The following is a 25,576-nucleotide window of genomic DNA, read 5'->3' on the forward strand; positions in this document are numbered from 1 at the left end:
CCGTAGCACGAGCAGGGGGTCTCTAACCTCTCAAGAGGACCATCTCCACCATATCGAACGCCGAAGATGAACCGCTCTCGGTTCCATGAGCATCACCCTTGGATCTGACGTGGGGGATCGGCGAGCCGAAACGATCGGACCCGAAAGGGAAGTGTGCTCCGACCGCAACGGAGCAGAAGACACACTTACCCCCTCGGATCCGACGCACGGCTCCTGGCCCCGACAGCTCAGATCAGAAAAGGGATTCAACAAACTTGAGGGCATGGCCGAAGTAGCAACTAACGGCACAGACTCCCTGGCTCCGAGACTGCGCGGATCAGACTGCTCTGAAACCAATAATGGATTGGAAAATGAGCTATGGGGGCAAAAAAAGGGGCTGAGCTCCCCCCCAGGTGGGGGGGGGGGGGAGAAGAGGCAGGAGCACTCCCATCTGCATCTAGGCTTGGAGAAAGTGACGCATCATCCGGTCCATGGCAGCATCTGAAAGGCTTCTCGTCTACCTAGAAGCCGCCCGGGAAGGCCGTGATGACCTCAAAGATGACCAGTGCTCCTCCTCCAGCAAGAAACGTGGGGAACGGAGCAGAGAGGGGGAGGACCCGGGTAACTTCAGGGAAGAAAAGAGCTGCTTAGTCGGTCTGGCTGAGTCGGCCCACCGCTTGTGGAGCATATGCTTCTCTCTTTCTCCCTCTCTCCTCCTTTCCTCTTGGAGTCCTTCTCTCCCTGGGAAATGGTGGGAGGTTGAGTCCTAGGCCAGGAGAGAAAGCACAACTGGCTGAACAGCTGCAGCTGGAGCCACTGAGGGGGAGGAGGAAGAAGCAGAATCGGTGGTACAAGACCCACCAGGATCAGCTTGTTCCTTCTATCCCTCAGAGCCCGGGGATTAAAGGCTGTGCAAATATGGCAGCCCGATGACAAATGAGCTACCCCAGGCAAAGAATGCACTGAGTGTGGCCATCGGCTGGGGAGAGCTTATGGCCACACTCAGTAGCACTTAGAGAAAATGGCCTTGGGGTCTTCAGCCACACCTACTTCAAAAAACACTCACACAAGTATAAGGGGAAGGGAATATACTAAAGCTAAGCTAGGCTAAAGGGTTTAACCATTACAAACGCACACCTCTCAAACTTTCCAAAAAATATCTAAACTTTTACACAATACTCACTACCCAACGCCAGGAGCTCGTAACTCATCCTTGTTAAAGCCGCGGCAAATGAGATCTGAGGGCTGGAAGGAAGTAGCAGGGTATTATGGGTAAGGGGGAGCAGCTTGGAGCTCGGATCTTTAGCTTGGAAAGCTGCCGGCTCGGATCCAGGTCTGATCCGATACCCACAGGTTGCTGATGAAATGAAGTTAACTATTTCAGATCCTGAGTTGTAACCTCAATGTGTTAACTGAGCAAGAGCTTGTGAAGCCTGGGAAACTACAGCCAAGGAATACTTAGACATTTGGTGACTGCTAAAGTAGAGGAAGTGTGCACCTTTTTACTAAATCTCTCCAGAATCTCTCTCTCCTCAGAAGGAAGTTTAGCAGAAGGGAACAGGTGGGAAAACTTGTCTGAGGTTATGGAGACAGCCAATCAGCTGAAGTCAATTTGTTCGGAACTTAATCAGGCACCTTCTAAAATATACCCGGCTTCTTGGGGGCAGGAGCCTGAGAATCAGCGGACTTAGAAGCAAAAGCATCCAGGAAGGCTATTGGGACTAGAGGTACTGTAGAAGGGGAACTTCCATTTGCAAAAGGTCATATACCTTTATTGCTCTTCAGAAATTTGGGAATAGTCCCATTTGAAAAAATCCCTCAATTGTTTCACCAAAAGAAAATTTCTCTTGGAGAACCCCCCCCCCCCATTAAATTCCTCCTATGGAGATATACTCTCAAGGCAATTTAATTTGTGTGGAATATGCTAAAGAATATTCATCAGATGAGGAGTCATTGCTATCAGTAAAGAGAAACTGTTCCAACTCTGAACAGAAGATGTAAAAGGAACAGAAATAGCAGGTGGTTTCCAAACCAGAGCCTTAAACCCAGAGATAAAGCATCCTAAAAAACAGACCGAGTAGTGGAAGGGACCTCAGTGTGTCTAGATTGCTTTTTCTTGACATGCATTTCTTCATGAGGTGGAGTGGAGGAGCCTAATGTAGAGCTAACGTCCAGAGCAGCTTGTGGTAGATCTCTAGCCATAGTAAAGCAAAGTCCCTGGATCCCTCAAGCAATGTAAGCCATGGATCCCTTTGTCCACATAAAACATATGTCTGCACTACCTTTGTGGGCGTGCCTGGGTTGGATTTCTTAGCATCTTCCAAAGAGATACCCCACGACAGAACCAGACCTCAGAGCACAGCACTGGATCTTTACAGACCTCAATGGATAAGTCAGAAGTTGAGGTGCGGCTGAAAACTTTGTGGGCGTGCCTGGGTTGGATTTCTTAGCATCTTCCAAAGAGATACCCCACGGAGGAACCAGACCTCAGAGCACAACACTGGATCTTTACAGACCTCAACGGATACGTCAGAAGTTAAGAGGTGCGGCTGAAAACTCAGACCTATGTTTGCTAATCTTCCTCTTCAAAAAATAATCTACTCAACCAAAAGATCCCAAGAACCCTCCAAAATGTCTTTAACCAGATGTTTAAGCCGCCGATTCTCTAGAGATTTGAAGCAGAAAGTCAGCTACGCAAAGTTTGAGGAACAGGGCTAACAACTAGAGCAGGAAAGTTGGTACCGATTCGGGCCCAAGCAGAAAGCAAAGATCCTGGCTATAATGTAGTATCTGCCTTCCACACCCACACGTGCCCTTCCTGGATGACATGAACTAAACACAAAAGTTAATAAAAGAAATCCCAATGGGGCACTTGTCTGAAAACACACAGCGACAAACTGATTCAAGCAGCAGACAGACGTACAAGTCAAGCATTCTGAAAGGTGGAAGAAGAGTTCTGAGGATTGTACATGCAGACATCCTTTTATGGCTGATGCTGTCAGAATGTGTGTGATGTCACAAGTACTTGCAGTAGCTAAAAGCTGTTGTATACTAGCTGGATGTCGGGTTGTTGGGCAGAGAACTTCCCACACAAAGAACATTGCAACATTGAATAGAAGGAAATCATGACTTCACCGCATGCTTGTCTTACCCCCCCCCCCCCTTTTCCTGCATTGGCCTGACGTTCCAAAAACATCTGGAGCTTGAGAATGCAAAGGACCCCCCCAAACATATGCAGGACCTAAAGTGGTTTTACTTATGTAAAATCGTAGGAAACCTTGACTTAAAAATGCAAGTGCCACTGGGATGCAGCTTTATGATGACGAAGTTAAAAGCAGTAATGCTGAATACAGAGGGACCTGCTAATACAGAAAAACTTCTTGAAATGCTGCAATGTCTACATGCAGCGCGGGGAGTGGTCCACAGGCAATGTTAATGTACCAATACATGTCCTGGCATCTCCTACAGGCAGAGGAGTTAAAATGCCAGATAGAAGGAAAGAACCGACTACACAAGTGCTGCATACAACAGCAAGGCAAGCACTGGTAGAGAGAAAACCTAGGGATGGAGAGTGGATAAATGTGCTTCTCTACTAAACGTCTGCCACCAGTTAACTGATTACTGCAGCTAGATATCACATTTCTTTATTCACAGTTTGGTGAATTGGTTGGTTCCAAGACCCCATTCGGCAATGACCTGAAGTCCAGGAAAAAGAAAATATGAATAAACCAACATACAAGTAAATGCAAATCAAAACATTTTAAAGGGGCTATGAACAATCACATGCTTCTCGCAGATCCTCACACTAAGTTAAGTCTTGCAGAGTGCACTACCAGTAAAGCCAACGTTGCCCAGAAATTTTACAGTATGAGCATAGACTTTCAATACTGCAGGAAACAAAGAATCATGCTGGAGGTAGTACACTGTAAAAATTCAACATTTTATTGTGACTTGCTTTCTTGGTGGTAGGATGGTGGTCAATTATCCTTGAAGCACTTTCACAGGGAAATTTGAGCGCAAATGTTGGGCCTTTTTCAACAGATTAAGCTCCTAAATTCAGATGAAAATTTGTTCCATAATGCTGCACCTAGTCTTAAAACTGTACGTTCTCCAGCAGCCACCTTATCTGTGACAAACTCCTCAGTGGGATAGAATAGTAGTACAAGAGCTGCAGACAGCTGTGCAGAGCAAAAGTCTGGACCTACTGACAAAGCAGCGTGATCTTAAATCAACTTCATTAGTTAGGGATTGGCAAAAGTAGTGTTCCGATTGCACGCTTCAATTTATCTCTAGGGTTAAAAGTAAATGCTGTTGGGCGGTCTACCAACATCTCAGACTTGCCCTTAGCTTTGCTTCAAGTAGAATTTACAGAGATGTCAAGACACCTCTCCTTGGTACCTTTAAATATTGGGAGTTTTCTGGGACATGAGAACATTTTAAGAATGCTTTTCAGCAACATTAAAGGGACAGTCCCAGGGATTTTGTTTTGCTTCAGCCTTTTACATTTCAGGTTTGCCTTTCTGAGCATGCTCACCTTTGGCAGGGGGGGGTGCCCGAAGTTCCATCTCAAATTGCAGTTGTATTGACAGCAGCTCCCCATGTAGGCCATTAGTTTAATCTGCGCATTTTACCCATTGAGAAAAGTAGCCTTTCAGGCATTCATGACCCGAACCCTGCTGCTATGCTGCTAGTGTAGAAAACACATCAGTAATGGAAGGCTTTTAAAACATTAACAGTTTAATTTCATATTTTATTCTGTGGTGATGGCAAATCCTGGACATTTACAGTTTTATAACATGGTTTCTACCCATAGAAAGCATAGATGTCAGGCAAAACAGTAGTGGAAACCATACATCATGTTTTACTGTATTCTGATTTTTGAATACTAGCTTGGTGTTGTGACTTTCAGCTGCGAGTAATTCCATAGAAAGCAAGTGTGTGGCAGGAGGTTGGAGCATTAGGAACACTTTTGTTCCTTTTTCAGCTTATAGGTAGGTACTAGGCTATCGGCCCAACGACATTTATAAGCCTAGCCAGTGTGTCAGCTTTTGCCACACCATTGATTAACTGAGCCTCTGTGAAGAGCCAATTAAGTAATCCCAGGGGTTTTCTGTTACCCATCCACTCGTCAACGTTTCTCTTGAGTGTTAGTGAGGGGCTCTGCTAATGTAGTTAGGAATTTTTTTCCAAAGCATAAGGAGTCTCTGTGGAATCTATCCCTCCAGCATGTTTCATTGTTTGTGGTGGTCTAGTTTGATAATGTGCCGATTTTCTGCATACTACTAGACAAATGCACTATTTTATGAGGCAGCTTGTACATCTTTAGAAGAACGAGTGATGCAAAATTTAAAAGTTAGTATACATCGATGTCCCTTTTCCCTGGCACAGCTTTATTTTAAATATGAGCCAGGAGCTAGGGGCATAGTTCCCTAATCAAATGCAAGTTGGAGACTAACAAATCCAAAGATTAGTTTATTCTGGGAGCTCAAAGACTAGACCTGTGGATTTACAGGTTATTTAAAGTAAAAATGACACTGAGGGTGGGAATGAAAGTGCTGTCTTTAAATGGGCGTGACTTCTGTGAGCTTAATTTGGACCCTAATTTTTTTTTTAAAACACTGATTTGTCCCTTTATGTTAATACAAGTTTTGCAGGTTTTTGGTCACACACTAGATATACCCAAGCAGAGCAGACATCATTTCCACACATTCACTAGCCAAAACAGTGACTGCACAGTTCAGGGAAACGTCCATGCAATCAACACAAAGGAGTGCACAACTGTCAGGTGAAAACTACAGTGACCGCAAAGAAAGTGCTCAAAACGCAAAATTATAGTTCTGAGTTAAGTGACCTGGAGCAAGTAGTACAACACTAACCTGCTGCTGCAGAAAGCAGTCCATCAGAAAACTCCTTCAAACACAAGTAAAACATGAAAACTTCATTCAGGCAATGACTGGAAATCAGGGCTGAACCCTAGACTGCTAAAGCAGCAATCTTCACTACTGAGCCACTGTACTACATTAGACGCTTTAGAGACAACTTTGGACAATGCCTAAACATTCTGGCTTGCCAGACTGCTGTAATTTTGTACAAACAAAAAATTACAAAAATTACAATACTTAAAAGTCAAACACTGACACCATATGGAACAATGAACTTTTGGCTCCAAAATACACAACAAATAAATACAAACAGTTCAGTATACAACTAGCTCAGACTTTCAGGTTCATCACTCACTCCACTCAACAGCACTGACAGGGATAGGATGAAACAATGTGCAAGCACACATACTACCTCCTTCTACAGGATGGACCAAACAATGCAGTTACAAGACATTGCAGTTCTGGTAGGTCTCAGACGGTAGTGCATGTTAATGTCTCATGGTCAAGAGACTCGAAAAAACAAACCACATCACTGACCTAAACCAGTACCACCTAAAAAAAAAAAAAAAACACCCACTATTGAGCCTAGATCACATTAATACCCGTATACTTTCACAAAAGGCACCATCAGGGATAAAGCACTAAAAATCACATCTACACGCAACAGATCATAGCAATAAAAACACCCCTTGGGAACACCACCATTGAATCTCAAGTATTAACTTGTGTACTTGAACTGCTGACTCATTTTATACGACTTATGAAGCAGATTCCCAATTATGATGCAATAGGACAGGCTGCCTTTACCTTTAAGATTGCTTAGCTCTACAAGACTAACATTATGCACATCTTAGTTTCTGTAGCAGTGTGTGCAAACATGGATCCAGACTGAAATCTTTTTGCTGACCCACTGCAAAAAGGCACTTTCCTACACTGAAAAAATTTAACATGTTTTGCTCATAAGAAACAGACAGGAAAAGTGGTCCAGCAACCTTCCTTGAGGCGTGGGTAGGAGGGAAAGAGAAAGGAACAGCTGACAGAGGACAGTGTGACAACTGCCTTCACAAGAGAGAAAAAAAAAAAAAGACAGACCTGACTTACTAGATCTCCCTTGAATGACATCAGAAACTAAGCCAACTGAAGTTAATCTGCTCTTAATGCAACATCGTTTTTTGAGATAGTAAAATGCTGCTGATAAAGGCCAAGTTTGTTCCTGGCTTGGTCACACTCCAAGACCTCCATCACTCTTCACATTATCCAGAGAAGACTGTCTCAAGTAGTTTATTCCCATGGGTATTATGACAGTGTCACGTCTGTACCTGTGACGCATGGGGTCTAATGCATGAATGATGTGGCAGATCCTGGCACCCAACAGTGATCCTTTCTTCACTCAGCCTTGTAAAAGGTGCAATAGTCTCTCACCATGGAGTCATGCAATAACGGACTCTGTGGAGATTTTCCTTATGGGCTGAGAGGTGCTACCAGAGTTGGGCATTTCTGACGTTGCAAGGGGTATGCATGGCTTTAGTTACATTTAAGAGGCCTCTGTGGTTTACGCAATTAGGTTACAAATTCTTCTACAGAAGAAACATACCACAATGTATTCTCAAGCAGCAAATAAAACTTAAGAGCTCGACAGCTGAGAATTCTACAAAAACATAGCACAACACCACAAAATTACTGAAAAAGGTCAAAAAGGAAACTTCCAAAGAGCTTTGCAGCAGACTACTTGTCTTCAGCTCGAGCTGAATAACTGCATGAGCACGTGGAACATGGCCTTTAAGCTTTGTAAGTTGGCAGGCTGTTTATCCTGTGCAGGATATACCCTACACAGCCATGACTACTGTAACAACGATCATAATGAACACTTACAGATTTTCTTTTAAGACATGCCATGCAGGCAAGGGAATTCCTCCAGCGAGCCATGTGGGTATGGGCTGGTTTCTGGTATAACCATACTGGGAAATAAAACCACACAAACTCAAACAAGAAGTGAAAAAACAAGCCGGTCACACCAGGTACTTGGCATATTTGCAGTTTAATCCAAATGCTTCCGTCTTACTGGTTTCAGACTTCTTCAGAAGTGCAAAAAAAAAGAAGTTATGTACTCACCATAACGTTGCATCTGAGTAGATACTTCATTTGTCTGCAACCTGTGGTAGTCTGATCCAACCTTGGATCCGAACCAGCAGCTTTCCAAGCTCCAAAATCCGAGCTCCTAGCTCCTCCCCCTACCCATAATCCCTTACTACCAACCACATTACCTCAGATCGGTTATTTTACCCTATAGGCTAAAGACGGAGAAAAAAAAATCCCCAAAGGAACAATACCTTACCAAGGTTCGGGGGATGGTGGGGGGGGGGGGGGGTGGGCAGTTGCAGACAAATGAAGTATCTACTCAGATGGAACGTTATGGTGAGTACATAACTTCTTTATCTGAAGTAGTTACTTCATTTGATCTGCAACCTGTGGGACAAGAGTCCCCAGCTTACCTAAAGACCCTGGGTGGTCCCTACGGAAGGATATTCCTAAGCACCGCGGAGCCAAAGGAAGCCCTACTTCTGGAGATCATGTCCAGTTTGCAATGAGAAATGAACGTATGGGAAGAGGACCAGGTAGCTGCTGAACAAATATAGTCTACCGGAACTCTAGACCAAAAAGCCGTCGAGGTAGCCACAGATCTAGTAGAATGCGCCCGCATGCCAACCGGAGCTGGCTTCCCAGATGAAGTGTATCTCTGCCTAATACACTGAGAGATCCAATTTGCCACTGTCACCTTAGAAATTGGTTTGCCCATGGCTGACTTGGCATAAGAAACAAACAACTGGTCTGACTTGCGAAAATCTTTAGTTCTATGCAAGTAAAAACGTAGTTGCCTGTGTACATCCAATTTGTGCAATGTGTATTCACCTTTGTTTTGGAAATTCGGGAAGAAAACAGGAAGGTTAATTGACCGATTAATGTTAGTCTCTGTGGCTACCTTAGGCAGAAAGGAAGGATTAGTCCTGAGGGCCACTCTATCTTTGTGAAAAATAAGGTATGGATGCTTAATGCACAAAGCTTGCAATTCTGAGACTCGTTTGGCTGAAGTAATAGCGACCAAAAAGGCCATTTTCCAAGACAAGAATTTTAATGGCACTGAGGCCGCCGGCTCGAAAGGTGGTCTTGTTAACGCTTGTAAGACCAAGGTAAGATCCCATGGAGGCACTGCCGGCTTAATAGGGGGCTTTAAGAGAAACGCCTTTTAAGAAGGTCTTGCATATTTTTGCTGACGCCAAAGAATCTACGCCATCCCCCACGTGAAAATGAGAGATGGCTGCTAGCTGGACCTTAACGGTGGACGCACTAGCTCCTTGTCTAAAAAGAAGGGACAGGAAGTCCAGGATAGTGGGAATAGGAACCGTAAAGGGATCCAATTCCTTATCCTTTGCCCAGATGGAAAAGCGTTTCCATTTACTGTTGTAGAGCTTTCTGGTGGATGGCTTATGAGCTGCTACCAGAATGGCCTTAACAGGGGACGAGATACCGGGAGTCCTAGCCATTAACGGAACTGGATCAACCAGGCCGTGAGCCTGAGGTTGACCAGGTTCAGAGTGTGGCATCTCGTCTGATGCGAGATTAGGTCTGGTGTGGGGTCCAGGATCCATGGGGGAGCCACACAGACTGCAGAAAAGGGAACCAGATTTGTCGAGGCCAGAATGGGGCTATGAGAATCACTCTGCTCTCCAACCGACAGGCTTTCTGGATGAATTTCATCAGAGGAAGAGGAGGATACGCATAAAGGAGACCGGGCGGCCAAGCATGAACCAGAGTGTCCCTGGGGGATTCCCCTCTGGGGGGGAACTATTGCGAAGTAATCGCTGCATTTTGTGTTTAGGGGAGAAGCGAAAAGGTCGCAGCGAGGTTGACCCCACTTGAGGAATATCTGCTTCGCGACAGATGGATTCAGAGACCACTCGTAAGGGCTGAGAAATACCAGACTTAACTTGTCCTCTAATATGTTGGACCGTCCCGGAATGTGCGTTGCTATCAGAAAGCGGTTGGTGGAAATCGCCCATTCCCACACTCTCATGGCTTCGACACAGGGGGTAAGATCTGGTCCCCCCCTGTTTGTTGATACACCAGACAACGGACATGTTGTCCGTCTGGACTGCAATAGTCCCCAGAGGAAGAAGGTGATGAAGAGCTTGCAACACCAAAAGCACTACCCTCATCTCTAGGACGTTGATATGCAATGCAACACCAAAAGCACTACCCTCATCTCTAGGACGTTGATATGCAATGCAGTCTCTAGAGGAGTCCACGTGCCTTGGACAGACTTGCCCGCGTAAGAAGCGTCTGTGGTCAACGTGGCTGACTGGGGGGGGATCACAAAAGGTCTCCCTTCTTTGAGTTCCTGAGCCTGTAACCACCAAAGAAGGGAGTCCCTACATGCCCTGCTCAGGGGAATCGGCATGTCTAAGGGATGGACCGATAGTGACCATTGGACCTGGAGAGTCCACTGTAACACCCGCATTCGCAGACGGGCATGGAGAGAAAGGCCGATCGCTGCTGACAGACCCTAGCGCCCTCAGGACTACTTCTGCTGGAGGAGCGGGGCTCCGAAGAATGTCTAAGACTTGGAGATACAAATTGTTCAGCCTGACCGATTAAGAACCACTTTGGAGATCCAAGTATCCAACCTGGCCCCTATGAATTCTAGGGCTTGAGTGGGGCACAGGCAGGATTTCTTTAGATTCACTGAAATGCCCAAATGACGGGACTGAGAGAGGGCGTAATCTCTCGCCACAACCAGTAGATGCCTGTTGGGGGAGGTGAGGAGCCAGTTGTCTAGGTAAGGGAACACCTGAATGCCCTAGAGTCTCAGGTGGGCTGCAACCACTGCCATGACTTTGGTAAACACTCTGGGGACTGAGGTTAGGCCAAATGGAAGAACCCTGAACTGATAATGACTAGCTCCTAGCCGGAAGCGGAGGAACCTCATAGATAGTCTGTCCATTAGTATATGGTAGTACGCATCTTTGAGGTCTAACGAGCACATCCAGTCGTTCTCCCGCAAAAGGGGGAGAATAGATTGAAGGGTGACCATCCGGAACCTTTCCTTGGGTATGAACAGGTTCAGGGACGAGAGGTCTAGGATGGGTCTGATTTCCCCCGTTTTCTTTGGCACCAAGAAGAACCTGGAGTAATAACCCAACCCGGACTGATCTGGGGGGACAGGCTGGATGGCTCTTTCTTAGCAACTCTGAAATTTCCAGAGCTGCGGACTCCCTCTGATGGGGTGGAACATCGGGGAGACGTTTGGGTTTTGGGGGGGGGGGGTGTGTGAACGGTATAGTGTAACCTCTGGATATAATCCAGAGCACCCATCGATCCTTTGTAATGGACTCCCAGTTTGACAGGTGCTCCGATAGTCGCCCCCCCCCCGACTGCCTCCAGAGAGGGACAGTCGGGCAAGAAAGTCAAAGGAAAGATTAGTTTTTTTTTTTTTTTTAAAGGGGTTTTAAAGGGTTTGATTTTTAACACACACACACACAATTTTAACCAAAAAAAAAAGTCTATAAATAGAACACTCACCAGGCCAGAAGCTCTTCACTATGAAGCAACTGTGTTTAGCCACGGCAAAAAACGATCCGAGGTAAATGCGGTTGGTAGTAAGGGATTATGGGTAGGGGGGAGGAGCTAGGAGCTCAGATCTTGGAGCTTGGAAAGCTGCCGGTTCGGATCTAGGTCGGATCAGACTACCACAGGTTGCAGATCAAATGAAGTAACTACTTCAGATCATACTATATACCCATTTCTCCACCTCTTTCATTAGTTCAATTCAGACCCACCCAGTTGTTAAAACACAGCACAACATAAAAGGCATATTATATTTAATACTCTGTTACAGACTCGCAAAACATACTAAAATATTGCAAATGTCATAAAATTCATAAAACATACACGGATTTCAATTTCAAGTAAGAACTTGAAGACAGCCCATCATTAAGTCCAGGCTTTTCATCAGAATTAAGCTTAATTTGCATTTTAGCTCTTTAAATTCTAAAAATTCATCACTTAAACCACCCCTAGGTCAACGTGATCTATGGCATAAAATTTAAAGACGTGTTGGGTTCTCCCTAATGTGTCTATATAGGGCATTCTTTTCATTGTGATGTTTAATTTCATAAATATGCTCATAGATCCTAGTCATAAATGCTCTTAGTTTTCCCCATATGCCTGACATACTGCAACATATGCAACTCCTTTGGAATAAATATTTTTGAGGTTTAATGCCAAAGTTCACAATAATTTTAACTTTGTGAGCTACATGTTGACATTGGGCACATCTTCCACATTTAAAACATCCATCAACCCTTCCACCACGGCTACTCTTCCAACATCCCCTTGAAAGAAACCTCTTTTGTATACAATGGCTGTTTATCATAACAAGGAAAGTAACTCTGGGACTGTACTGAAAATTCTCCAGTATTTCTTGAGTGTTACAAATGTCATAATAGTCAGTACTATATAGTAATATCAATGCCCTACCATAACGCTCTCTGTTCCCTTGTCCAAGTGGTTGTAACATGGCAGTGGTGTTGTCCAACACCACATGATACACCCCTTCATTCCTTTTAGTCTGTACTTCACTCATTGACCATCGCCTTTGGGTACCCCCTTCAAATTAACATACCTTCCAGAATCTCACATTCCTGGAAAAAATCCTCCAGTACAAAAAACATTCTGGCCAATCTTACAAACTGGCCTTTGACTAAAGCTCTCTTAATGTGTAGGGTGCCAACTTTGTTGTTCTAATCCTTTAATGGTGACATCCAAATACTGTAGCACATCTGTTCATAAAACAAATCACAAATTTCTATAGTTATCCATCTATAACCTAACAGCAACTATAGACATTTGTGATTTTTCAGTCATCCCACATGAACAGGGGATTGACTGGATTTGTGACTACTAAGTCAGACATGGACTGTAACACTGTCTTTACTTTGAGGGCGTGCCTTGAACTTGTGCTAGAGAACTCAGAGCTTTGAGGGGCATTTATTTAAGCAGAGGCAAGGGGTAGCAACGGGTGCATGTTGTGCTCCTGTCTTGGCTAACAGTGCTAGCCCAGTGGGAGGACCTTTTTGTCTTTAATTCAACTTTTAAAAGGCTGTTGGGTGCTCTATAGCTGATTTTAAGATGATGTGGTGCTATTTTGGAAAGACCGAGGATAGGCTGAATTAATTCTTTCAATATATTAATGAAACACATTTTGAGATTAACCATGTTGTATGGAGACAGACGTGCTTTACTATTTGGAAGTTACCATTATAAAGGATAAAGTTTTTACATCACATCTTTATAGGAAGCCTACGTATTCTAATTCCTTGCTGCACTACAACAATTGGCACCCTACAGATAAAGAGAACCTTGGTCAAAGGCCAATTTTGTAAGATTGGCCAGAATGTTTTTTGTACTGGATGATTTTCTCCAAGAATGAGATTCTGAAGGCATGTTAATCAGAAGGGGGTACCCGAAGGAGATGGTGGTCAATATGAATAAGGTACAGACAAAGGAATGAAGGGGTGTATCATGTGTTTTTGGACAACACCACTGCCATGTTATAAACACTTGGACAAGGAAACAAGAGTTATGGTAGGGCACGGATATTACCACACAGTATTTACTATTATGATATCTGTAACACTGTCAAGAAATATTGGAGAATTTTCAGTACAGACCCAGAGTTCCTTTCCTTGTTAGGAGAAAAAACAGCCACTGTATACAAAAAAAGAGGTTTCTTTCAAGGGGATGTTGGAGAGTAGCTGTGGTGTAAGGGTTGATGGAGGAGGTTTTAAAATGTGGAAGATGCGCCCAATGTTAACATGTAGTTCACAAAGAAAATTATTATTGTGAACTTTGGCATTATTAAACCTCCTAAAAAATATGTTATTCCAAAGCAGTTGCATATGTTGCAATATGTCAGGTATGTGGCAAGTCATGTGGCGAAAACCAAGAGCATTTATGACTAGGATCTACGAGCATACTTATGAAATTAATCACAATGAAAAGAATGTCCTATACAGGCATATTAGGGAGAACCCAACACATGCCTTTAAATTTTGTGCCATAAATCACGTTGACCTAGGGGTGGGGCCAAGGGACGAATTTTTAGAATTTAAGAGCTAAAATGGCAAATTAAACTTTATTCTGATGAAAAGCCTGGAATTAGACCGGTGGTCATTAAGTTATTTGAAATTGAAAGCAGCATATTTATGAATTTTATGATGTGCAACATTTAGTACGTTTTGCGAGTTTGTAACAGAGTATTAAATGGATGCAATATACCTTTTATGTTGCGCTGTGTTTTAACAACTGGGTGGGTCTGAATTGAACCAATTAAGAAAGGGGTGGGGAAATGGATATATAATATGTATTTTTGCACTTTTTTTATTCTGAAGTCGTCTGAAACTAGTAAGGCGAAAGTGTTTGGATTAATACAAAAACGCCAATAACCATACTGGAGCCATACTTCATTGAGGAAAGCAACCTCATGGCAGATTTGAACTGCACACACAAGTGCATTTTTCTTTTATTAAAGGGGTGGGGGCGAGACACCTGTCAACCTCTGTGCCACTTCACTGACATACAAGAAAAAGCACTTAAAGGAACAGCCTGCAATGAAATGTCTGAAGTACAGTCAGCAATCCAATACAGAGAACATTGGTGCTGACAGACTAATGGTTAGAAAGGATAAAAGGCTACATAGAAACTACACAAGTCTATACCCTCAGAAGTTAAGAGGTCTTGACAGCAGCTGGGAGGTTGTGTTAATCAACTCCATAGCCCAACCATGTCAGACAACCTGGTGGGTTCATTCACAGGCCTGGGCCCTCTTGGGGGTGGGGTGAGGAGGAGGAATCTCATTTGCAACATTTCACTACTAAACAAAGGCATGGGCATGCTGGAAAGCAGCAAGGATATCAAACATGGGCTTGATACTACCAAACTTGCACTACAACTGGAAAAAAATCCATGGGTCACAGGAGGAAGCAGTGGGCCCTTCAAGGTGACCAGAGCTCCCATGTCAGCTGCGAGTTGGACTAATAGACTCAACCTGCACCAGAAATATGGTCATTAGGGGGCCAATATTGATCTACCATAGTCTAGAGGAGTGAAGTGATATCAAGCCAGTAGGTGAACTCTCCACTTTAGCAGCACATGAAGCAGTGCAATAAAGAACACATTCTCCACAACTGTTTGGACAACTTCCTCCAGTTGGCTCAAGCCACAGTGTGGATAAGACAGACTGAGTAAAAACAGGCTCAAAGACCACAGTAGGGAAGGGATTACAGCTAGCAGTAAACAGATGTTTTGATAGGAGAATCAAACTTCACTTTTTTAGCTTTCAGAACAATGCACTAAAAAAATATTTCTAGATTACACAATTTGGGGGGGGGGGGGGGCACTACTACATACCTTACGTGAAGGCTTCAGGCGTACAATCTTTAAAGCTGCTGGAACCACCATACGTTTTCTCTGCCAGGAAAAACACATCAATTAAAATTTGGAAATAAGCAGCAGTACTAGATAATTATAAACAAAAATGTCTCAGACAAAAAAGGTTTCTCATTTTGAAAAATGAATCAAACAATGTAGGTAGAATAAATCATCACAGACAAAATGCGGTCCCAATGCTGTAAGTACTCTCCTTTAGAAACTTGCCTTATCATATGGGGGAGGAATACCATCATACACTTTGAGTCTATCTAAAGCGGCCTGCCCTCTTTTAGTCTTGTGTGGTAGCATACCTGTGAAGAAAAGAAAAGTCAGAAGGTTCATAACCCAAACACTGACTTCAGTGATCAAACTTTGTAAACTCCTGTAAATAGAAAAACAAACCAGCAGAAAGCCTTAAAAGGGACCTTTGGAAGTAGGTCGCTCTTGCCAACAGATGCTACAAAACGTACTTCTGACTAAGCCAGCCCCATAAAACACTTAAGTATGGTAAATAGGAGAGCCACTCAATCCCAGAAAGAACTAATGCTCAGTCTGATTGCTACCATGCCAAGTGGAGGCTCGCAACAACCAATGGCTTGGGCCAACAATGGAGAAATGGTACACACAAGCTGCTAATAGCAGTCATAATGCACATGGGTGTTAGATGGCACACACACACAAGGGTCCCCTATCATTAGGCTGCTGAGGTGCCTATGGTGGCAAAAAGCAACATCCACTGCCACATGGACAATGGCCTTTCCTGAATGCAACTTCTGCCCTCACAGCAGTTTATCACCTACAGCAAGGCAGCAGACGGGTTTAAAATCCAAATTAAAAACAGGAAAAAAACTTCACACACCTTAATGTTGACATCAAATTTGTACAATGAACAATATACAAATACCTTCCAAGAATCTAACAATTCAGAGTAAAGAATTTAATCTACAAGCTGCAAGTACACTCTAACCCTGGGTTTTACATCAAGTCAGCAATTTCTCATAGTACAGGAAGATTAATTTCTAAGGTATCTCTCTCACTCGAAAGGGGGGGGGGGGGGAGCACCTGTGCCTTACAGACAAGTTTGTTGGTGTGAAGTTGCCCTTGTCCTTAAAAAAAACTGTCCACCAATACTTTGCAGGCGAAGGTCCTTCAAGGTTTACTGAGCAACCACAGACTCCTGCAAGTGTGGGGGTGTAGCCTGCTTCACTCCCCTCCTACCCTCAAATTCCTCAGCCACCACTGGGACACATTCAACCTCTGTACCATACCCACAAATCTATCCCTATAGTGGCACCTCAGGGACAGAGAAAAACTATGATAGGATATCAAGAGGTCTGCATGTTTTTAGTATACATGTATTGGTAGGAGGTGGCCCTGTCACTATAATTTGTATCCTACAGACTAAGATGTCCTCTGGCCAACATACATCCTCAGACCCATTACTGGAGAATATACTGCACATAAGTCAGTCAAAAGGCATCAGAAATATTTTTTTTTAGGGATTTAAATCTCTTCTGAAAAAACAAAGTTTGGGGGAACAGGTATACTTTGCAGAGGATACTGCTGTTGTGGAACAAACTCCCCATCCACATAAAACAAAGTACATCCCTGTGCATATATCTATAGATGGGAGACAATTTACTCCAGGATGTCTGCTGTACTACTAAACCGAAACCACCCCATACTTCCTTTAATCTCTGTACCTTTCATAAGGCTCTGCTCAACTTCACCAGACATCTGGAAAGATGCTGCTACCACCAGTCGCCTTGTCCTTTTCTCCTTCCTATCTGAAGTATTCCATCACAAATGTCATGCACCTTCCACCTAATCACATCAAGATGGGGGAAGCCTCTAAATAAAGTTATGTAAACCTCTTAAGGATACGTCAACAATTTCTGTACTCCTGTGGTGCCACTACAGAAAGTGTGGGGTACGCCCATAAGCTTTGATGGACGGGGCACTGCGTATGTACTGGAGTGAATCCAGCAAAATCTAGAGACACATCCCAAAGCTCTCCCTACACTGGCATCACTGAGGTCAAAGTTCATTGAACTCAGCGAGGTCAGATAAACATATCAAGCTTTTCATTTAAAACATTGGCACACACAGTATGACATGACTGGGAGAAAAACACCACATGGCACTGGAGGCACCACACACAGTGGTGCACAATGGAAGTACAAGTGTGACAGAATATTGCCCTAAAGCCTACCGTGTCAGGTGGACTAAAAACAAAGACAACCTTGGGTACAATTTAAACATGCAGATTAGAGTAAACAATGACACAAGACATGCTGCAATAAAATTTTACTCAAAAGGACATATTAACTGTTTAAGAAGTTAAAAAAAAGTAACACTGAAGGATTAAGACAAGTGCAGCCAAATGCATCACATACCAAATCGACAAACTAGGCTAAATGACAAAGTAGTAGTACACATGCAAGAGCAATGCAATATCTTCACTACAACTCAAGTGTAGTGAATGGTAGAACAGATCAAAGGGAACAGATCGGTCAGTCAACATTAGTAGGCAGCTCTTAGGTTGTCTGCTATCCTTTAAACAGGGTGGAACAATGACAACTTTTCATACAGATGCCACAAGTTCAATGCAACAGAATGTAGTCTCCCTACCCTAAGAAACTATACAACCATTTCATTGAAGTTTGAATATTTTGGCCTTAAACAATAGCTCCCCCTTTGAAGACTTAAGCAGTAACATTCTTTTACAGGCCAAAATCAAGACTGTACAAAACCCAGTTTAAAAACAGTACTGGAGAAAATACTTGCAAACAAAAGCATACCACATTTGATTTGGTCCAGAAGCTCATTAAGAACAAGTATGTCAGGCTTAGCATGGAGGAACAACCAGCATGTGTTCCTTTTCCCTGAAGAAATCTAAATGCAACCTTGATAAAAGGAGATTTTAAGGGCACTTAATTTAATGAAAGGGGCCATCAGTATACCGTACGCTGAAATGGTGCGAGTGCGCCAGTAAGCTCTTGGAATTATTCACAAAGTGGGAAAAATTGTGACTGGAAGGGACCAATGCACAAGCCTCTGTAGCTTGCACACCACTATGTGGTGCACAAAAAAATGTATCTACAAGGACCCAAGAGCACCAAAGCAGTCTTAGAACCACACTATAGGTCCTAAGTCAGTGCATTCTAGTCTGCCAGATGACATTGGTCAAATAGGACAGGTTTGTAAACACTAGTGAACACCATTTTAAAACTTCAGTCTACCCATTCTCTTCCTTAAAACATGATCCACATCCAGTGCCCTTCAGCCCTTGTCACACTACTTTGAGCCCAACGTACTGACCTCTTGTATGTATAAACATACAAGAAACTAGCAGGGTACTACTTTCACCGCAAGGATACCATCTGCACCCTACACAGCAAAACTACAATAAGCACCCAGTGTCACTTCCAGTGCTACATACTAATTGTGCACAGAACACACTCGTACTCACCCATAAAACACATGTTAAGAAAATCTAACAAAGCAAAAGGCACACAGCGTAGACATGTTTTAAAACTACACATTCCATTTAACAGTTAAGAGATCAGCAAGGACAACACCTTCAGACAGTTACCTAAAAATGTCTGCCTTATAAAACTTACCTCTCACAGTTCTCCAAAAAATTCTGCTTGGAGCTCTGAAATGATAGGGCCCCCTGGAAGGGTTTGTGTTCATTCTCTTGCGGAGAAAAGCAAGGTACTTTACTGAAAGAGCAAGAAGAAACTCAAGATATAAAATTACTTAATTCATAAAAGCCTTCATTATTCACCATAAAACACCATCTTTATGCATCTTCACATTGTAGACTCGAGACATTAAGCAGATGGTCCAAAAATACAACAGTACATGTAAGAGGAGGTTGAAATACACTTTGGTCTCGTACCATTCAGGGAAACCCATAAAAAATAAAGGCACGCGTGGAGGGAGTTCAGTGTACCAACAGTTGAAAAGGGCCCAAACTTCAAGTCACATGCTTAATTACATCAGAGAAGGGGACCACCACCTATACAAATAACTGAGCTGCTGCTCACAGGTCAGCTCCAAGTCACAGAACACCAGCATATTGCAGAAGAGAAGAGACGCTACAGAACCAGCAGCATTTTAATAATGCTGCATACTCCCAAGACATCACAAGCGTAATGATTCTACAATCAGGAGGGATAAGTTACCATATCTGAATATAAAACTTTGTAACAGAAACTTGCACACCCCATCACATCTGAACTAGCACATGCAGCAGAGATCTAAAGGAAAGTTTAAAATTAATGGATTATCTTTATGCAGAAGCATTAACTGTGAAATCAAGCACCCGTAAGCAAATCAATTTACAGGAAAGGGGACCAAACATAACCTACAGGTAATAAAATGAGTAATGAAGTAAAAGGGCCGAGAATACTCCCGCCTGAAGATAAACTGCAACTAATAGCCTTAACGATCAAAAACACACTCCAACTTTAATCCAATGCCCCATTCAAAATCACAAAACACACCACTATTGGGGGGGGGGGGGGGGGGAGTTATTTACTTACCATAACGTTCCATGTTTGTAGTCCATCTCGCCCTTCATTACATACGGGATCGGAGCTAGGCCTATTTACAAGCCGGAAGTCTTCTAGTTTGCTCGTGGTAGGTATCCCATGGTGCACCAGTACAATCCCCAGATCTCGTTTGTTACTAACTAGGAAAGACAACTATACTAAAGAAGCCAGTACTAAAAGGTCACCATAAAAAGGATATTTTTCTGTCTCCGGGTACTTCCAGGATAGGGGTAGGCAGGTGGGTTCGTAAAAATGAAGGGCGAGATGGACTACGAATATGGAACGTTATGGTGAGTACATAACTTCTTTATGTTCTGTAGTCCTATCTCACCTTCATTCTTACATATGGGACAGCGTCCCTAGTGCCTTATTCTTGGGTGGCTCAAGGAAAAATACTAGAGTACAGTGGAACCAAATTAAGCTCTACCCCTGTAGGTTAAATCCAATTTGTAATGAGTAATAAAAATGCGAGGGGTAGCCCACGTAGCTGCTGCACAATCAAGTGGGACCCTGGCTTGAAAGGCTGCAGGTCTACCCTCAGAATTGTAAACTGAAGCTATACAGCTAGACACCTAATCTGAGTGTGTATCTGGAAATTGGTAAACCTTACCTGGATTCAGAGAAGGAAATAATTGATCTGATTTACTTAGTCCGGTGCAAATAAAAACGTAATTGTCTATGGACATCCAGCTGATGAAACCTGTACTCAGCTGCATTTGAATGATTTGGAAAGAACACCGGAAGCTCTATGGATTGATTCAAAGTGGCATGGGAACAGACCTTGGGGACAAATGAGGGATTAGTACGAAGGGACACCCTGTCCCTCTGAAAGATCAGATACGGGGGGTTTTAACAGATAATGCTTGCAACTCTGACACCCGTCTGGCCGACATGATAGCTACCAGAAAATGTCTTCCAAGACAGGAATTTCAAAGATGATAAATGGGAAGGCTCAAAGGGCAGAGAAATCAATTTGGACAACACAAAATTTAAATCCCATGACGCAACAGGTTCTTGATAGGGGGGTCTTAAAGTAGCACCTTTAAGGAAGGTTTTTTTTCATAGTTTATGTTATGTGACATCAGATTTGAATCTTTATAACCTAAATGAAAGTTTGAAATCGCTGCCAATTGAACTCTGATATAGTGGCAGCCGCAGATCCCTGGTGAAAAAGCTCAAGACAGGAATTCCAAAAACACTGGAATGGAGGCAGTGTGAGTATCAACACTCAGTTTCTCTGCCCAGATAGAGAATCTTCTCCATTTGCTGGAATATAGTCTCCTAGTAGGAGGTTTATGAGAAGACGCAAGGATACGAGTCACAGTGTCAAGTCATGAAGCCTGACTAGGGATGGAACTGGAGCAGCCACGCTGTCAAATTGAGGGTATGTAATGAGGGATGGAGCAAACCTGACATGCGAGTCAACAGGCCTGGAGCTGGGTACAGGATCCAAGGATCGTCCAGAAGAGGCCTGAGGAAGGGGAACCAAACCGGACGAGACCAGTAAGGAGCAATGAGGATAAGTTTGCTTCCCAGCCGTTTCGCTTTCTGAATAATCTTGGGAATGAGAGGAAAGGGAGAAAAGCATACAGGAGACCCAAGGGCCAATTGTGAACAAGTGCGTCTCTCGGTGACACCCCCGGAAGGCGGGGGGTGGGGGGTGGGGGAGAAGTAGCTGCTGCATTGGGCATTGGACTGGCAGAGGTTGCAGCAAGGCTGTCCGCATCTGCGGAAAATCTGTTCTGTTTCAGAGACCACTCGTGAGGCCTAAGGATTGCCCTGCTGATCTGGTCAGCTATCACTGTGGTTGTGTCTGGAATGTGCGTTACCACCAGAAAACGCTGGGAAGCTATTGCCCATTTCCCAACTCGTATGGCTGCTCAAGAGTGGGTAAGAACTGGTTCCTCCCAGTTTGTTGATATACCATACTACAGACATGTCGGTTTTGCAATAGTCCCCAGAGGCCCTCATCTCTAGAACGTTGATACAGGCGAGCCTCGTGATGTTGCCACGTGCCTTGGACAGTCCTAAGATAATGCCCCCCCCCCCCGTGAGGCATCTGTGGCCACAGTAGCAACGGATTGGTGAGGGACAAATGAAGTGCTCGTAGTTAACTGATTGGGTAGTGTCCACCAAAGGAGGCCCTTCTTGCAAGATTCTGTCAACAGAATGTGATGAAATAATGGGAGGTGCTGAAAAAAAACTCATGTGTAACCTGGCTAGTGGCACTAGTTAAATGGAAGCCATGGTCTCTAGAAGTTGCAGAATAATCTTGGCTTTGACCTTTCATAAGGGAAGACGCAGAATTTGAAGAACCAAATTCTCTGCCCTTTCGGCAGGAAGACGAGCCAATATGTCTGTGTCCATCTCTGCGCCTATATATTTAAAAAAAAAAAAATTCACAGATTGAGAGGGCAATAAGGCAGATTTTTCCCAATTTAGAAATTCCCAGCTGGGCACAAAGCTGAAGAGTAGCGTCCCTGGTCTGAAGTAGATGCCTGGTGGGGGCGGTCAAGAGCCAGTCGTCCAGATATGGAAACATAGAATTGACGTCTCAGGTGAGACGTCACTATTGCCATACATTTGAACACCCTGGGGGCTGTGGTAAGACCAAAGGGCAGAGCACGAAACTGGTAATGACTGGCTCCCAGACGGAAGCATAGATGACTCCCTGTCCATTTTTATGTGGTAATAGGAGTCTTGAGATCTACTGAGCACATCCAATTGTCTTTCCCTAATAATGGGAGTATAGACTGCAGTGTCACCATCCAGAACTTGTCCTTTACTGAATCTGCTGAGGTCCAGAGTAGGCCTCCAGTCCCCTGTATGTTTTGGCACTAAAAAGAACCTGAAGTTCCAGATCCTACTTGGTCTGCTGGGACGGGTTGGATGACTTTTTGACAGCAACTTTACCTCCACAGTTGCCTGATCCTTGTGACTGGGTGGAACATCCAGGACCTTCTTGGGAACAGGTGGAAGAGAAAAGGGTATGACAACCTCTGGTAATAATCCTTTGTACCCACTGGTCTTGAGTGATACCCAGCCAGGCTTCTGGGTACAAAGAAATGTGACCCCCGACCGCCCCCAGAGAAGCAGTCGGACCCCACATCAGAAGCGCTGGTAAGGCCGGCCCCAAAAGGAATCGCGACCTCCCTGGTTTTGCAGACCACCCCTGCCTCTAGGGCAACGTCTACCATTTCCTTTTCTTCTGCCTCTGAGTCGCCCTGTGCATCATGGAAAAACCTCTGTGACTTCTTGAACCACATTTTTCCGCCCCTCTGACCCTTAGGGTATGGTCTATAGGGGACAGTAAAATGTACCCTCCACGGCAGTGTTTTTCCTTCTTGCTTGCACCAGGGTGAGTGTGTGTCCTTCACCTTGGATCCAAACAAGGAGGATCCGAAGGGGGCATTGGTATAGGTAGACTAACGGTTTCGCAAAGTTACACAAACGCATCCAGGAATGATGCCTCGGAAATTCCTGAACCAACTGCTCGACTCACTCCATTGGCTGCATGCGAAATAAGCCGCATGAAAGAGCTGACAATGGAGTTCAAGGTGGACAACTGGGCAGAAACCTTGTCAGGGACTCTCTCAGTAAATGTACCCTGTAGAGAATTTCAACTCTTTTAAGGCGATCTCACAAGTCCCATGAAGCGAGTAAGGCAGTTCAGTGATATGAGGATACATGCCGCTGAAAAAGAAGTTATGTACTCACCATAACGTTCCATCTGAGTAGGTAACTTCATTTGTCAGCAACCTGTGGGTATCTGATCCGACCTGGATCCCAGCCGGCAGCTTTCCAAGCTGGAGATCTGAGCTCCAAGCTCTTCCCCTTACTCAATGCCCTGCCACCTCATTCCAATCCCCAGATTGCGTTTTCCCATCTACATAATCTCACCATGACAAAGCAACAACCTGGAGAATCCTAACCTAAGGATTAACAAATGACCTGGATAAACCATCCTAGTGATCAGGAAACCAACGAACCAGGTTAGGGGTGAAGGAGGGAGGGTCGGTTGCTGACAAGTGAAGTTACCTACTTAGATGGAACATTATGGTGAGTATATAACTTATCTGAAGTAAGAAACTTCATTGGATCATCAACCTGTGGGACAGAGTCCCCAGCTACCAAAAAACTTGGGAGGTCCTCAAGGAAGGATATTCCCGAGCACTGCAAAGCCAAAAGCCACCCTTCCTCTAGACACTAAATCCACTTTATAGTGAGAGATAAAGGTATGAGAGGATGCCCAAGTAGCTGCAGAACAAACGTCATCCAAGGGAATTCCTGACCAGAATGTAGCTGATGTAGCCATAGAACGGAGAGCGTGAACCCCAGTAGGTTCTGGCAGGCCAGATGGTTTTCGAATTACATTTTGTTCATATATAAAACTCTGGCCAGAGTCACCTTTGATACAGGCTCACCCAAGAAGGGTTTAGCAGGAGAGACAAATAGCACTTGCGGAAGGCCAATGTTCTGTGTAAATAAAACCGTAACTGCCTATGAACATCTAGCAAAGTTCGCACTCCCCTTTGTTTTGATAGTTAGGGAAGAAAGCTGGGAGATTAATGGACTGATTGATGTTCGGAGGCCACTTTAGGTAGGAAAGATGGGTTAGTGCAGAGACACCCCCTGTCCTTATGGAAAATCGGATACGGGGCTTTAATACAGAGCTTGAAGCTCCGACACTCTTAGCTGAGATAGCTACCAAAAAGGCAGTTGAACAAGAATTTCAAGTCAACAGAGGCTGCAGGTTCAAAAGGAGGTCCAGTTAGAGTTTGAAGGACCAAGGTTAGATCCCAAGGCGGGATGGGGTTCCCAACAGGGGGTCTCAAGAGAAACATACCTTTCAGAAAGGCCTTACAAATTTTGATTGAAGCGAGGGGACTGAGATGATCTCCAATGTGAAAATGCGAGATGGCAGCCATTTGAACCTTTACAGTATGTGCACTGGCCCCTTGCTGAAAAATATGCGATAGAAAACCAAGCACTGCTGGGATGGGAGCCGTGAAAGGGTCCAATTTCCTACGAGACACCCAAATAGAAAACCGCTTCCATTTACTACTGTAATCCTTCCTGGTAGACTGCTTATGCGCCGCTACCAGGACAGATCTAACCGCAGACGAGATACCGGGAGTCCTAGCAACTAATGGAACTGGATCAACCACATTGAGAGACTGAGATCGACCAGGTTTGGGGGCTTCAATCCCGAAGGATAAGATACTGGATCCGGGATGGGATCCAAGATCCAGAGAGGAGCTATAAGATGAGACCGCAGGCACAGGAACCAGGTTTGACGAGGCCAGAATGAGGCTATGAGGATAGTCTTGTTCCCCAAACGGCGAGCTTTCTGTAAGAAATTTTATCAGTGGAAGAGGATAAGCATACAGAAGACCGGGTAGCCAAGCATGAACTAGAGCGTCTCTGGGGCTCTCCCCTGGAGGGGGAATTAGAGCGAAAAACTCACTGCACTTCGTGCTGGAATGAGATGCAAAGAGATCACAGCAAGGCTGACCCCACTTGCGGAATATCTGTTTCGCTACTAAGGGATTCAGAGACCACTCGTAAGGAGAGAGGATGGTTTAACTCAGTTTGTCCGCTAGGATGTTGGACCGACCCAGAATATGCGTTGCAATCAGAAAACTGTTGGTGGATATCGCCCAATCCCAA

The 25,576-nt window shown here is 44.2% G+C and overlaps 1 protein-coding gene and 2 non-coding genes across 3 annotated transcripts in view; all 3 read right to left on the reverse strand.

The window, feature by feature from the left end:
* The window catches only part of RPL13A (ribosomal protein L13a), a 241,291-nt gene that overhangs the window by 131,301 nt on the left and 84,414 nt on the right, over nt 1-25,576 (reverse strand). The window contains exons 4-6 of the mRNA XM_044060076.1: nt 18,971-19,072; nt 15,573-15,658; nt 15,327-15,386 (exon numbers count right to left, since the gene is read on the reverse strand). Coding sequence (XP_043916011.1) covers nt 15,327-15,386; nt 15,573-15,658; nt 18,971-19,072 — 248 coding nt within the window. The remainder of the gene's footprint in view (nt 1-15,326; nt 15,387-15,572; nt 15,659-18,970; nt 19,073-25,576) is intronic.
* On the reverse strand, nt 6,327-6,401 carry LOC122792572. The gene has a single exon (XR_006363386.1). It is a non-coding gene; the product is annotated as a small nucleolar RNA Z195/SNORD33/SNORD32 family (small nucleolar RNA).
* Nucleotides 15,452-15,531, reverse strand: LOC122792573. Its single transcript, XR_006363387.1, has one exon. It is a non-coding gene; the product is annotated as a small nucleolar RNA SNORD34 (small nucleolar RNA).

The sequence above is a fragment of the Protopterus annectens genome, chromosome 1.part2 (genome assembly GCF_019279795.1).
Source record: "Protopterus annectens isolate FY-2018-M chromosome 1.part2, PAN1.0, whole genome shotgun sequence".
NCBI classification, from domain to species: domain Eukaryota; kingdom Metazoa; phylum Chordata; order Ceratodontiformes; family Protopteridae; genus Protopterus; species Protopterus annectens.